Raw genomic sequence first — 14317 nt, forward strand, 5'->3', positions numbered from 1 at the left:
GCCTAAATGGTCTGTTTTCTTAAAATTCATGTTATCTTCCTCTGAGAACACCTGAATTTATAGTGCAGGTAAGAACAGCACATGCCAACAGTTTCTGCATCCAATAGGAAAAGTAGGAGATGAATGGTTTGGTTCAGGATACCTTCTGAAAATGTGGTTTCGTCTTGAGAGAATCCTATTCCTGTGAAAAAGCCAGATGTCACCACATGCACATAATAGCCTCAAGCTCCACAACTTGATAGAAGGTGATGATGCCACCAGAAACAGTATTTCCCATGAAAAGAACTTCAACATTGTGGGAAGTGAGCTCAATCAAATGCCAGCTGGCAAGCCTGTCAATCATGAAGTTGAAGGCACATGGAAAAAATGGGTTCCTGCGTAGAGGGTGGAGATGCAGCACTCCCTTAAGGAAGTGCCTGGCCAACTGTTGATGTTCCATCCATACGTTTGCCTTCCTCAAGGTCACAATGTACAAAAGCAGACATTAAAAGCATCATTATTATTGATAAATGACACTCAGATCATATCAGTGCTGAGATGCGTCAACATCACCTGCAAACTGACTGACATAAGGGATAATAACTGTATTCAAAAAGAGAGCAGGTGATAACACTCTTCAGGTTTCTTGGAAACAACAGCTACCAACATACATGTAAAATAAAAATCAATGGACTTTCTATTGTCTCTTAAAATCAAATTTGTATATTCTGCACTGTTACAGAAAGCATCTGCAGGAACACGTCTGGTTCTGAGCCACATCTCAAATACAATTAAGACACTGGAAAATAAAGCCATAGTGCTTACTGCAGTCTGTCATACATTAGGCCTGTAACATCATGGAATAATTGCCAACCATGTCATATTTCTAACAAGACAAAATTCCCATTCAATAATTGCAAGTACAAAAAAATAAATCTGAACAAAACCGTATTTCTCACTGGAATATTATGTACATGTACGTTTAGCTTGTACAAGCACAGCACACACTAAACGATTTGTGTCTATGCATGATTTTATGGTTATTTAAAAAAACGTTTTACCTCTCTGAGATGGAGAACTCTGTAGGAACACGGGATGCTGCATAGTATTCTTAGAGTGGGAAAATGGTGTGGTATGCTGAAAATGAAACAACAGCATATAGCTATCATGGATACAAAGTACAGTTAAAAATATATCTATAAACAAAAAACTTACCTATGATCACAACTGCTGTTCCTGCAACAAGGGCTAGCAAGGTGAACAAGATCACATGATAGGAGTCGAAATATCTGAAAAAGCCATCTCCATCAGAGGAGCCTTCTAAAGGAGCACATAACAAATAACAAAACCACACATGGATAAGTTAATTTTAATAATGAATTTGTTAAATGAGTAAAATACTAATGCAAGCAAACCATTATCATTATGGCATAGGAAAACAAGAAAAAAATGAGAAGAATCCTAAAAATATCATAGCACAAAATATAATATATAAAAGAGAATACAAGCAATAAACATATTGTATTTTAATGTGAAAGCATTAATGACAACTGATAACTCCATTCTGTGATCAACAATCATATCCTCTCAAGTTACTAAACATACACACAAGTCAATTATACAACGGCCCCCCCATTAATATTCAAAAACACGTTGTAAATCAGAGTTATAGTAATGGAAAAAGGTCCGGTTGCCCGGACTTTTTCCATTACTAAAACTCTTTGTTTACAGCAACGGAGAACGCAAGATCTCTGTTGCTTCATACTGTCTCGCTATGTTAAACGAGTTTAACATAGTGAGACAGCTTTAAAAAAAGCAACAGAAATTCTCCGTTGCTTTTTTAAAGCTGTCTCACTATGTTAAACTCCTTTAATATAGTGAGACAGTTTGTAAAAAGCAATGGAGATCTTGCTTTCTCCGTTGCTTTTTTCAAAACTGTCTCGCTATGTTAAATGGGTTTAACATACCGAGACAGCTTTAAAAAAAGCAACGGAAATTCTCCGTTGCTTTTTTTCAAGCTGTCTCACTATGTTAAACCCATTTAACATAGCGAAACAGTTTGTAAAAAGCAACGAAGATCTTGCTTTCTCTGTTGTTTTTGCCCACAGCTCTGATGTACTGCGTAGGCATACGCATGCGCAGTACATCAGAACTGCCGCAGAATACCAGACAGCTGCGGAAGGGCAGCAAGGAGGCATCATACAATGCCATTATTTACGAAAAGTATTTTTTTTTTCTTAAATAATATCATTGTATAATAGCAATAACCCACTTCTGGGTGTGGGTAATGCTGGATTTACCCACGGTTGACTTTGTTTGGCCACTCGGGCTTCGCCCTCATGACCAAACCACACCAACCGTGGGTAAATCCAGCATTACCCACACCCAGGCATGGGTTATTGCTATAATAACTGATCAACCAAGGGTGAATGACCCAAGACGTTCTTACAGCAGTATACCTGGCAAAGAAGAAATGGGAGACCCATGAACTGAAGAGAGCTACATTAACATATTAGTATACTGTCCTACTTCTGAAGAAACCACCTAAAGTCCGGTTTACAAAGGAAGGAAGGAGGCTACTTCTTGTCACAGGTTGCAGCACTGAAAATGTATGGTCATCAAGTTTAAGATCAGTAATTGTTCTGTGGAGGTAATGTCCCAATATCCTCCTCCATGCTAAGTCTCTGTACAAAGACTTGCTCCTCTAGTTCAAGCTTGCTATTAAGTGAGTGATGATCCATAACAGAAATCTGAAATACACCTGGCAGTGCAAGCTCAGGCTTCTCCTAATGATAGCCGTTTGTCCCTTAACTTAAACCTGCACTCATTTTAATAATGATTTACTACACTTTTTATCATTTTACAAATGTTGTTCAAAAATGATAGGCTAAAGGCCAACACATCAAGTTGGCATTGCTAAAAATATTAAACGTAAAAATAAACTAACACTAAGCTGCACACTGTGATGAACTATCACCTTGTCCAGTGCATGCCATACCAGAAAAAAAAAAAAAAATGGAAGTCAGGGCTGGCAGAGCACTTTGATGAAGTTGTTGGGTTTCAATTTTTAGTTAATTCTGTTCTCAAAATTCAAACCAACAAAATGGCAACAATCAATTTATAGAAGAGAACTCCTGCTAAGCTTTAACAAATTATCCAGCTGCAGACCACATTAACAGATGGTAGAAGGCCGAGATGCATTTTCCTGACTGCGTACAGTTTGAGAGTTACAGCACAAGAGAAGCAGTAATGAGCATCCCCATATGATCCCACACACACAGTCTCCACTAAATGTACTACAGGACTATTAGTAATGACAAGCAACCTAGGTGTTACAGGCTTCATCTCTAAGCTTTTTAAATCTGCAGAAAGACCTAAAATTGTTGCACCTGCACTTGAGAAGGTTATGACAGAAAATGTTAACATGCAAATAAAAATCATCAGTTTAAGAAATCTTTAGAACAACCTTTTACAAAATACTACAACAGTACCATCGATCCACAAAGCTCATTTGGATAAAAGCAGACAACAAATATATGGAAAACAGACAAAAGAATAATCAATAATTTCACTTAAAAATTTTGATGGGGTGCCATATGACTTATGAAATTTCTAATTCAACATGCTATGAACAATATGGCTAATTACCTGGATTTCTAAGCTGTTGCCAGTACTCACAGGCAGTATACTACACTACTCAATAGTACAGAAAGCAGCAATGCACAGGGAGAACATGATCTAGAAAGACAATCAGCATGTCTGTGTTAGGATTAAAAACAGTGCAGTGTGAAGGGTACTGAAAAATGGCTGCATAGTGACATGAAAATGAAATTCCAGATGCAAATGAGGGACAGTGAATATGCAACTGACACCATCAATACAGCGAAGTGATTCAGAAATATATAAAGCAAATGTGCTTCACTATAGCATTCACCTATTCTTAACATCAAGAATTCCCTGTTTAAGAGAGACTGGTGATCTTTGACAGTAGAAGCTATAGCATACCAGAAAGTGTTAGCGGCTGCTCTCAGATCCAGTGCTCATCACATGGTGTGTTGTGGCACTCAGTACCAATGTGGAGGATACTGCTCCTGTCTAACTTCCTACAACCGGACAGTTCAACAGATCCTGGACTGCATCCTTGTTGATGTGGATACCACACTTAAACTGCGTCAAATATGCAGAATCAAGCCTACCCTGTGGACACTAATTTATGTATGACTTTAACTATCCCAGCTTTAGGACCCTTTGAAAGGCCTACTGGAGACATGTAAGGAGTTTTGCAGGCATCAGCCTCATATATCCTACACCAGTTCTACAACATTATGCTGTGGCATGTAGAGGAGCATATGTGGTTCTGAAGGAAGGCAGAGGAGAGAACCACCACTGCACAGCTGTTTACAACAGTGCCCATTTCCCTGAGGTCCTGGAAGCAACTGACTGAAACACATTGCCATCATGCCCCAAGCTGGTCCACAGGGTGTCAGACACAACAACAGGAAGGGCTTCCACTTTATCAACTGCTTGGTGGAGTTTAATGCCCAGGACACCATCAGCTACAGTGTTTCTGTTTGCCACCCAGACAATTCCCATCAAAATCATATCTGGCATATATCTAACCTGCACCAATGTTTTGTGTGAAGGGACTTTCTACAGGGTCATCTACTTGGCAGGTGATTAACAGGCAAGTAAAGAAGCCCAATATACACAGTTACCAAGCATTCAACTAGTTGGCCACATACAATGGTGGAGATTCTGGACATAATTTTTGAAACATGGATGAAGATCATCATCTGAAACTCAGACCATTTCAGAGATGGCACAAAATACTGTACACACAGACACATAATGTGGTACGCCCTGTTTTTAGTCATCTTGAGAGATAATTCTGTTGCCCTGATGCATCTGATCTGGCACTGCAATATTCACCCAAGTCTTGCCAGCAAGAACATGATTGTAAGGAAACACCTTCGGCACAATAGAAACTTCCAAACAAAGTCCACCTTTATCTGTTGGTACAGAGAATAAGACAATGGCAGTCAAGTCAGAGAGAGTTGAAACAAGCAGCAGTGACACCACATGTGAGCAGAAATGGGCAAAATATTTTGCAAGAATGACAAAGAGATGGCATTTGGAACCAAACTACGAGCCATAATACAAACAACACAAAATAAAATGATGCATGCATTATCAAACCCAGGATGGGAAACACAGTAAAAACACTGGACACTCTGTGCATCAGCCATAACTTTACTCACATGGGTTACGGGTTGAGCAGTGCAGTCATCATCACTTGCACAGGTAGGGGACAGAGTGACAGATGACAGCAATGTTGTCATATGGGCCAGGGTCATGGGAGGTGGATGTGGCAGTCACACAGTCTGGTAACAGACTGCTGGGAGAGAAGGGGGGGTCGCATTCTGCAGTGTTGTAGTCATTGGCAATGTGTATTTTGGGGGCCTGCAGTCTCAGGGCTTGATAGGGTCCATGGCAGGGATAACACAGAACCACAGGGGCATGCATGTGCACTGAGATAGGGTGTCCAATGTCAACAGGAAAGAGATATAAAAGCACCCTTGACCTGAATGCCAGGCATGAGTAGGAGTGACACACCATCTACCACAAGGGAATATAGGTGGTGGTGAACTGCAGTTGTGAAAGCCACTTCAGATTTGGGGCCAGTGGAGTGCTGGTGGCAAAGTATGTGAGACCAGCCACTACCAGGTTCCGTGGCCAGAGCTGACAAAGTTGCAGTTTCAGGAATAGTCTTGTTTCATATTTGTATGCCTAGCCTGTGATTGGTCACCTATGATCATGACGCTTCCATAGCAACGAACAGCAGGATATACAGCAGCAGACCGAATGACAATTAACATCTGCTTTATGGACATACGGACAGATACAGTGTTAGATATCTGTGATCTCAGTAACAACACCGACTCCCTATCTCCAAACCCCTAAGTTATGATGCAGGTGTTGATGTAATGAAGCAGAAGACAGCACACTCACAATCCCATGGTATGGATAGCAGCCATCTGCAGCTGGAATCACTGACCTGTAGTAATGCAGCTCAGAGATGCCATGTGGGCTGTGACTGTTCTGAAACTTGGGTGAGGCTCAAATTTACAGGACATCCACAAAACACTGGTGAGGCTAGAGTTTTAGCTTATCCTCTCCTCAGACTCCTCAACAGTGGGGCATGAGTGTGAGTCCTCCAATGTCAGTGTTACTGACAGTTTCACTGCGTCATGCACGTAAACAGTACCATCATCAGCTACAAGTGACCTACAGACATCAGACATGTTCAGTAGTAGAACCTATGAAATCATAAAAATAAAATACTAGTGGTTGTACTTAAACTTTGTTGTGTGTGTTAACATGCATAGCCTTGAGCACAGTTGGGTATCGGGTATGCACATGTGTCTTTCATGTAATGTCGAATACTCTATGCTACAGAGACTCCAGAGATCTTGCCTAATGACAGGTGTCCCTGTAACATGGTATTGGCCACTCATTTTCTATGCACTGCATTTTTCATACCACCAGTATCAAATAAGCCCCAATTCACATCTAAGCAACTAATACCCACATTGCAATATGGGATGCTTGATATTTACAGCTGTGCAGCTGCACAGTTGGCCTATGAATCCCACATAACAAACAGTATAAGGCTGTGGTATAAAGTGTGCAATCAAACTTGTGGGGCCCACTGAGATGGCTTTATAATCCATTTGTTTATTTAAATAATACGAGTAAGCATACGATCTTTAAGTACCATTTAGTTGAAGTGCATACATAATATTAGAATGACTTAAGTGAAATAATTTTATAAATTAGATTTTAAGTTAAACATTATCTTATGTAAAAGTTTTAAATCTGGCGAAAATAAGGACATAGGACACAAACATTGTGCAGATACAGCAAAAAGAAATAAAAATGTCCAAAGAAATCAGGCAAGTGTAAAATGGTCTGAATGTAAACATAAAAATGCCGGAAGACAGGAATTTCTTGAAAAAAAATTAACACACAACTGAGGAACCATTTCAAGAAACACTGATATGAACACCTGTTGATAAATTATGAAAATAGGAAGACTTGAAATGCTCAACCAATCATCTAGGGGGTTCAGTATGCAATATGTGTCTAGAGGGGATTCACTTCTGCGAGTGATACCTAAGGACTGCCCTGACCCCTTGAAGTCAGTGCTCCCATGGGATTTTAGAATGTGAAAGAGCACCCCTACAGAAGAGACATGAATTGCCACACAAGGCCAGCACACTTCCCTCCCTCCCTCCATGCTATCTCCTTCATGTTTGCAAGCCATTATCTGAACTCTGTCTGCCTGGGTCATAGGGCTTCATCTTTCTACAACAATGAAGTTGGCGACCTACTAAATATGATACTTAATGCAGTGAGGGCAGTAATGGCTTATCATGATGGTAAGACAGTAAGACATATCTAAATGGAACAGCCTCTTCTATATCAGTGGTCGAATGGGCACCTCTGTTTAAGGAATATCAAATACTGGGAATGGAAAGGAATAAATTACCTAAGTTTACATGTTTCTGAGAAGAGGACCCCCCCCTCCTCCCAGCTGACATAAAGAATATCACATACTGATTGAGAATTAGACATGAATGATATTCAGAAAGGGGTCTCCATAAGCTGATGAGCAGCTGGGAAAGAAAAATGAAAGAAAAGAACAAAGATAACCTGCTGGAAGGCATGTTAGTAGGGTAAGCTACATGGACATCTGACAAGCAGACATTATAAGGTGCAGAAGGATCTGAAAAGACAGGAAAGTACAGCTGTGTAAGATCTTGCCATAATAGCAGGATATCCTACTTCTTACTGTTGCAGTATTCTTCACTCTTGGGATATCCTGCCAAGAACAGCCAGAAATCTGACCAGTATACCAGGCCTTTACACCTTTCATGTGCTGTATGTCAGATGTCCTATTTTCAAGGTGTAAGGTACATATGTAAGCAACCCCAGAGGAAATCAATATCACACACATCCAGGAAGGGAAGGAGGAGAAAATGAAGTAGGAAAGGCCCCTTGGCCAGAAGGGAGGCAACAGAAAGCAACAGGGGGTAGGAGGGAGAGACAGAATAATGCAACAGTAAGAAGCAGGATAGCTATTGTGATGGTATGAGCTTACACAAACTACTATGTCCTCCCTTATTCACAGCTGCAGTACTCTTAATGCTTGAGAGAGTACAAAAACTATTCGACAATATGGTAGCAGAACAGGCCTCCAAAATTCCATGAAGAATGGCCCTGGCAAAACCCACCCTGGCCTTAGAAATGACATCCAACTTGTAAAATTTGGTAAAGGTTTGAAAAGAAGACCAACACAGTTTACAAGATGGATCTAGTATCTAGAATAATAAAATAAAGCACCAGAAGAGGCCACTGCCCTGGTTGAATGAGCATGAACAGAAGAAAAAAGCTGTTTGTTATGAAAAGAATAGCAAAAATAAATGGCCTTAGAAATCCAGGATGAGATGGTTTGCTTAGACAGAGCCAAACTCAATTTCCTAGCATGAAAGGAAACAAAAAGCTGCTCAGATTTCCTGACATGTTTTGTCTTGCTTAGGTAATATCTAAGCTAAGTAAATTCATGGTGCGAAGAACCCTGTCTCTAGGATTCTGCAGACAAGGGAAAAAGGAAGGAAGATGAAATGACTGATTCAAGGACAAGTCATTAACCATCCTGGGCATAAAAGGAGGATTGGTATGAAGAGACACCTTGTGGTTGTGGAAAAAAAAAGGTGGAACTGCCATGAGTGCCTGAAGGTCAGAGACCCTCTTGGCAGCAGTAAGAGCCACCAACAATACAGCCTTCCAAGTACAATGTTGTATGGATGAGGAAACTGCAGATTCAAAAGGGGACTGAGTCAATTTCTCAAGAACAAAACAGAAACCAGAGGTGGAGTCAGAGGCACATAACTGGAAATGGCTGACAAATGAGCTTTAACAATGACTATGCCAAGATAGAATTGAGCAACTCCCACAAATAAGAAAAAAAACATAGGAATACCTACAGAAAAATAGTTAAGGTCATTTTTGAGACACTAAATGGAAAATCTCTTCCATTTAGTCACACAGGATTTTCTAGTAGTGGGTTTGCTGACCTCATGCAAAACCTGAAGCGTGTCTTCAGAAATCTGGTGTCTAAAAGGAATCAAAAACCTATCACCCAAAGTATTAAGTGATGGGTCAGCAAGTGAAGGTGAATGAGAAATTCCATATTTTGCATGAGAAGAGCCATCTAACTTGGTATGATTGCTCCTGGAAAATATAATAGAAGGGGGAACCAGTGCAGTCTAGACCCCAAGGGAGTCACCAGCAAGATTTTAGGCCTGTTCCATATGATCCTGTGTAGGATCCTTGGTAGTGGAGGAAGACAGTGATAGGCAAACAGAAAAATCCCCTTCTAAGATAAAGACATGGCACCCACCTTCCAAGTCAGAACATGAGGCACTCTAACAGAACTGGGGAAGGTGTTTATTCAGAGAGGATGCAAAAAGAGCTACTTGAGGAGTACCCCACCATTGTACAATGTCCAGAAACACCTTCCTCTGAAGCATCCATTTATGAGGGCTTGTCTTGGACCTGCTCAGACAGTCTGCCACAAGACTGTGCTCTGGAGGAATGTAAACCACTTGAAGAACCAAATGATGGTGGATTGCAAAATCCCAGATTTTGTGCTCCCTTGTTTGCTGATGTTCCACATGACTGTGGTAGTGTCTGTAAAAACATTTAGAGGACCCAGAACCCAAAGGGAGAGAAAGGCTTGGAGAGCTAGAAGTAAAGCCCTCATCTCCTTGATGTGATGATGTTGATATGGTGTGCAAGATATTGATAGGACTAAATACCTTGGACTTTGAGGATGCTGGAGGAGGCTCCTCAACTTTGATCAGAAACATCTGTGTACAGCTCCTGAGTAGGGAGAGCAGCCTGGAGAGGCAGACTTGGATTCATGAAAATCTGGTGAATCCACCAGCAAAGCTCGAGCTTAAGACAAGGCAACAGAGGAACCAGATATTTCAAGATGGCAGTGATGGAGCCAAACAGTCTTGAGATACCACTGAAATTTCATCATCTGGAGTTTGGCAAAGGGATCCATGGGAATGGTGGATGCCATATATTCAAAAGCTTGGTGAAATTCCCTTGCAGGAAGGACTAGAAATGGAAGAAGGGACTGGAAATAAGAAGTTAAAGAGGGGGCCTTTGGAGTGGAAGTTAAGATATCATTGGAATAGGAACACTTGGGAGTCAACATAGACTTTTTGAGACTGAGAGCAAACCCAACACTGCATAGAATCAGCACAGTGAAATGAAGATCCTGAAGCTGGACCTGCTGATAGCAAGACTGAATCAAAAGATCATCCAAGTAAGGGAATATTTTAATTCCCTGAAGTCTGCAGAAAGCTACCATGGGGTCAGATATTTGGCAAAGACCCTCAAAGTTATTGATAGGGGAAAAGGCAAAGCTCAGAACTGATAATGAGAGGAAGAAACAAAAACTTCCTGAAGAGAAAGTGAATAGGAATGTAGAAGTAAGTGTTCTTCCAATCCAGGGACACAAGAAAACTATGAGGAAGCAACAAAAGAAAAAGTGTCATAGGAGAAAACAACTTGAATGAGGGAACCTTGAGAAAGGTGTTGAGAAATGATAGGTCTACGATGGGCCTGTAGGACCCCTCCTTCATGGGACCCAGAAATATTCCAGAATAAAACCCTGTTCCCTGCTGAAATAAGGGAACAGGCTGGATGGTTCCCTGTACTACCAGATCCTGAAAAAGCAAAGGAAAATGTGGGAGCTGACAAGGAGGAGGCTGAGGAAGACCTAATAATGGAGAAAGGGATTTCCAGACCATAAATAATCATTTTGCACAATGGAAAGCACAGAAGCACCTGTGGTTATCTGTTGCAAACAGGAAAAAGAGTCAACCTGAGGGACAGAAGAATCTGTCTGAGGGGTAGGATGGCTGAATGTCAAACAGAAGCAGATTAGTCAGGGAAAGTAGTCTTCTGACCATTAAAACCCTGAGAAGGATTGTCCAGAAAAACTTTTTTTTAGAAGTCTTCTTGCCCCTAGACTATTGTTTAAGCTGCTTGTGAACAAAGGAAGGCGTAGATGGATAATTTCTCTGAAACTTAGGAACAGGAGAGACAAAGATTTGTTTCAAATTCTGCAAAACATTACTCTTATCCTGAAGGGTCTTCAAGAATTCAGCCACAGCAGTTCCAAAGACATTCTGGTTGTCTAAAGAGGAGTCTAATAATCTGGCCTTGATGTCTTCAGGCAAAGCCTGGAGGTGCAACCAAAAATACCTCATCGTTACAGATCCGCATTCAGCTACCCTAGACGAGGCATCAACTGCATCATAACTGCATTTAATAGAATGACAAGCTACCTGAGAAGCAGAACTCAAAAGGGAAATAACAGAAGTCTTACCCTCTGAATCAGGCATATCAGCCAGAATGCCCCCAAGTTTGGAGAGAACAGCCAGGACATACCTAGCCATACAGGTCTGGCAATTAATACCCTGAAAGCTAAGGTAGCAGAAGTATATACTTTTTTACTATACTTGTCCAGGGCACAGCTGTCCTTATCAGAAATTAAAAGCTTAGAAGAGAATAGCAACTCGGATGGCTTACCAGTGGCTACAGAAATTACAGCAGGATCAGAGGAAAGGTCTTTTATACAAAAACTTTTGAGCATCAGAAACTTTATAGAACCTGTCTGACTCCTAAGGGGCAGGATGCTGGGACTTAAGGGCCTGCGAAGCTGCACCGAAAGTATCCAAAACGGCATCCATCACTGGAGGGCCTGTAGAAGGCTAAGAAGAGTCTACTTGCAAGAGTTCATAATATATTTTCTGAACATCAGAAACTTGAGAACAGTCCCATTTAAAATGTTTCACCATACAAACTACCATTATCAAGTTCTTCCATAGGGGAGTCAGGAGAAAAGTGAATCTTCTTCTTCACACCCCAAGGCAAAAGGAGAGGAGAGTGGATCTGAGAAGAGTAAGCCAATGACTCCTCAACAGAGTCCAACTCTTCATCAGATGAATCAGAGTCCCTAGGAAATTTGGAAGGAGTGGAAGACCAGGAAACAGAAGCATGAACAGACGATGCTTGAGGAACTTAAGAGCCATCAGAGCATTGAACAGGCCTTCAGTAAAATCCTGCCACTCTTTGTGCTGATCCTTAGCCACAGGGGTCACATGCTTAGTCTACTGCTTCTTTTATAAAGGAACATTAGCTTTAACAAATCTAGGAGGTTCAGACCCCTGCCTACATTCACTGAAGATACCAGGCACCTCTTCCCTAACAAGTAATTGGGGAATCCTCCTAGACCCCCGAAATCAGCCACAGTGGTTCTCCCTCTATATATGTGCCAGACATAGGCACACTGTCAGTGGACTTGCAGGTAGACAGGTCCATGTCAACCACCAAATGGGTCACTGCAGAGGGAGCTGATACTTGGGATTGGAGGGTCCTCTGGTTCTTCATCCAACCCGACGGAGATGTTCGGTGGAGGCTGGACAGCAGCAGGATCAGTACGTACTTTTTTGGCTTACTTCTTAAGTGGCAGCTGAACATCAAGCAGCCAGATTCAGCCATGATAGCCTGAGCCCAATGCTTTAACTGCTGCTTCTCTAAATAGATGGAAACAACAGACAACTGCAGTGTGTCTTAGGAACAAACACCTGATAAATCTCACGCTGTATATAGTAATGTGTAGCACCCAAACAAAAAAGGCACTTTTCATGTCTGTCTTTATGGGAAATCTGCTTCCCATACTCACATATTCCTTTCTGGGATGATGTGTAAACTAAAGTAGAAAGAAAAAAAAGGAAGGAGGGCAAGACCCCAAAAGAGCACTTAACTTTACAAGACTTGGTAGTTGAATCAACTCAGTGAACAGCTTGCAGACTAAATTCAAAGGAAGCGTTTGGACTGGCGGCAAATAAGTTCTGGAGATTAGGGGCTCATAAGACGTCATTTATGTACCTTTATCTTGCACATAGAACATACATCTGTACATCTGATGTACAGCATCTGGAATCTGTAAAGGCTTTGGTATACTGGCCAGCAAGATATCCCAAGAGTGGAGAATACTGCAACAGCACAGTGATAATGAAGGACATCAGAGGGAGATATGCAGACATGCACTTGTAGCTCAGAGGAGAACCTGAATGAGGTTTATGTATTTATGCATGTTTGCATAACTATATATACAGACAAATGTTACATATATTTAAAATTATATCTAAAAATATAAATTTTATATATATTTACACACACACACACACACACACACACACACACACACACACACACACACACACACACACACACACACACAGGGATTTATATTGCTTTGTCAAGCTACAGCATTATTGAACCACAGACTACTTAAAATACTCACTGAAACTTACCTCAGCAAACCTAGGAAATGGTAACATGGGTTCTGCAGGCAGGCGGGAAGGTTCAGCACTTGCAGGCAATATATTAGGACTCCATGTAACTGGCATGATTTTGTGGAAGCTGACAAAACTGCAGGTCAGTGAAATGCAGCAAACTTCTATGTATGTGGAAACATGTTCTTGTATGTATGTGGTTCCACATGTTACATAAAGCTGGCATTTGTCAGATTTTATTTTGTTACATTACATTTGGTTGAATGCTGCAACTGTTAGAAAAAAATCACCCTACAAGCATTCTAAGTGTAAGTGAATGGATGTGCTCCTTTCACAAAACCAATGTGTTTTCATACAGCACTTCTTTTTACCAAGTTAAGCAGTCAGTGGTATAAGGGAGTTTCTAATTTTCTCCACTGATGTGTGATCTCAGAACTGGTATACATAAGTAGTACATGGGGGCATCGCCCTTCAAAACTACTGTTTTATTTATTTATTTTCTACCATGTTTGACAGGTTTCATTTGGTTCAAGAAAACCATTTTAGTTTGAGTTTTTGTGGTTCGCATTACAGATGTTTGATGTAATCGATATCAAACTAACTATATAGATCCTGTGAGTGTGTGTACATAGTCCTAAGACACCAGAAGACAACCTATCCATACCCCCAGAAAGCAGCACTCCTCACAAAAGACGGTCACCAGGGAAGTAAAGACAATAATGAATGTTCCCAGTTTTCACTCTCCACACAAAAAAAAAAAAAAAAAAAGACTTGAGGAGGGAAAACGACTGCTCTTTTTAAGAGGAGAAAAAATTCTAGGAGTCCCTTCAAAAGGACAGAAGAATGCCCCAAAGAGCTAAGGCATACAGAGCAGATGGATTCACTTGGAAAAAAAA

The 14317-nt window shown here is 40.9% G+C and overlaps 1 protein-coding gene across 3 annotated transcripts in view; it reads right to left on the reverse strand.

The window, feature by feature from the left end:
- Positions 1–14317, reverse strand: part of NUP210 (nucleoporin 210) — a 2490054-nt gene that overhangs the window by 112749 nt on the left and 2362988 nt on the right. For 2 of the 3 annotated variants that reach the window (XM_044078102.1, XM_044078101.1), the window contains one exon: positions 1195–1299. In XM_044078102.1, coding sequence (XP_043934037.1) covers positions 1195–1299 — 105 coding nt within the window. Of the gene's footprint in view, positions 1–1040; positions 1117–1194; positions 1300–14317 lie in introns of all 3 variants that reach the window. The other variant, XR_006365597.1, reaches the window with a different exon arrangement.

Source organism: Protopterus annectens, chromosome 7.part0, assembly GCF_019279795.1.
Source record: "Protopterus annectens isolate FY-2018-M chromosome 7.part0, PAN1.0, whole genome shotgun sequence".
Classification (NCBI taxonomy): domain Eukaryota; kingdom Metazoa; phylum Chordata; order Ceratodontiformes; family Protopteridae; genus Protopterus; species Protopterus annectens.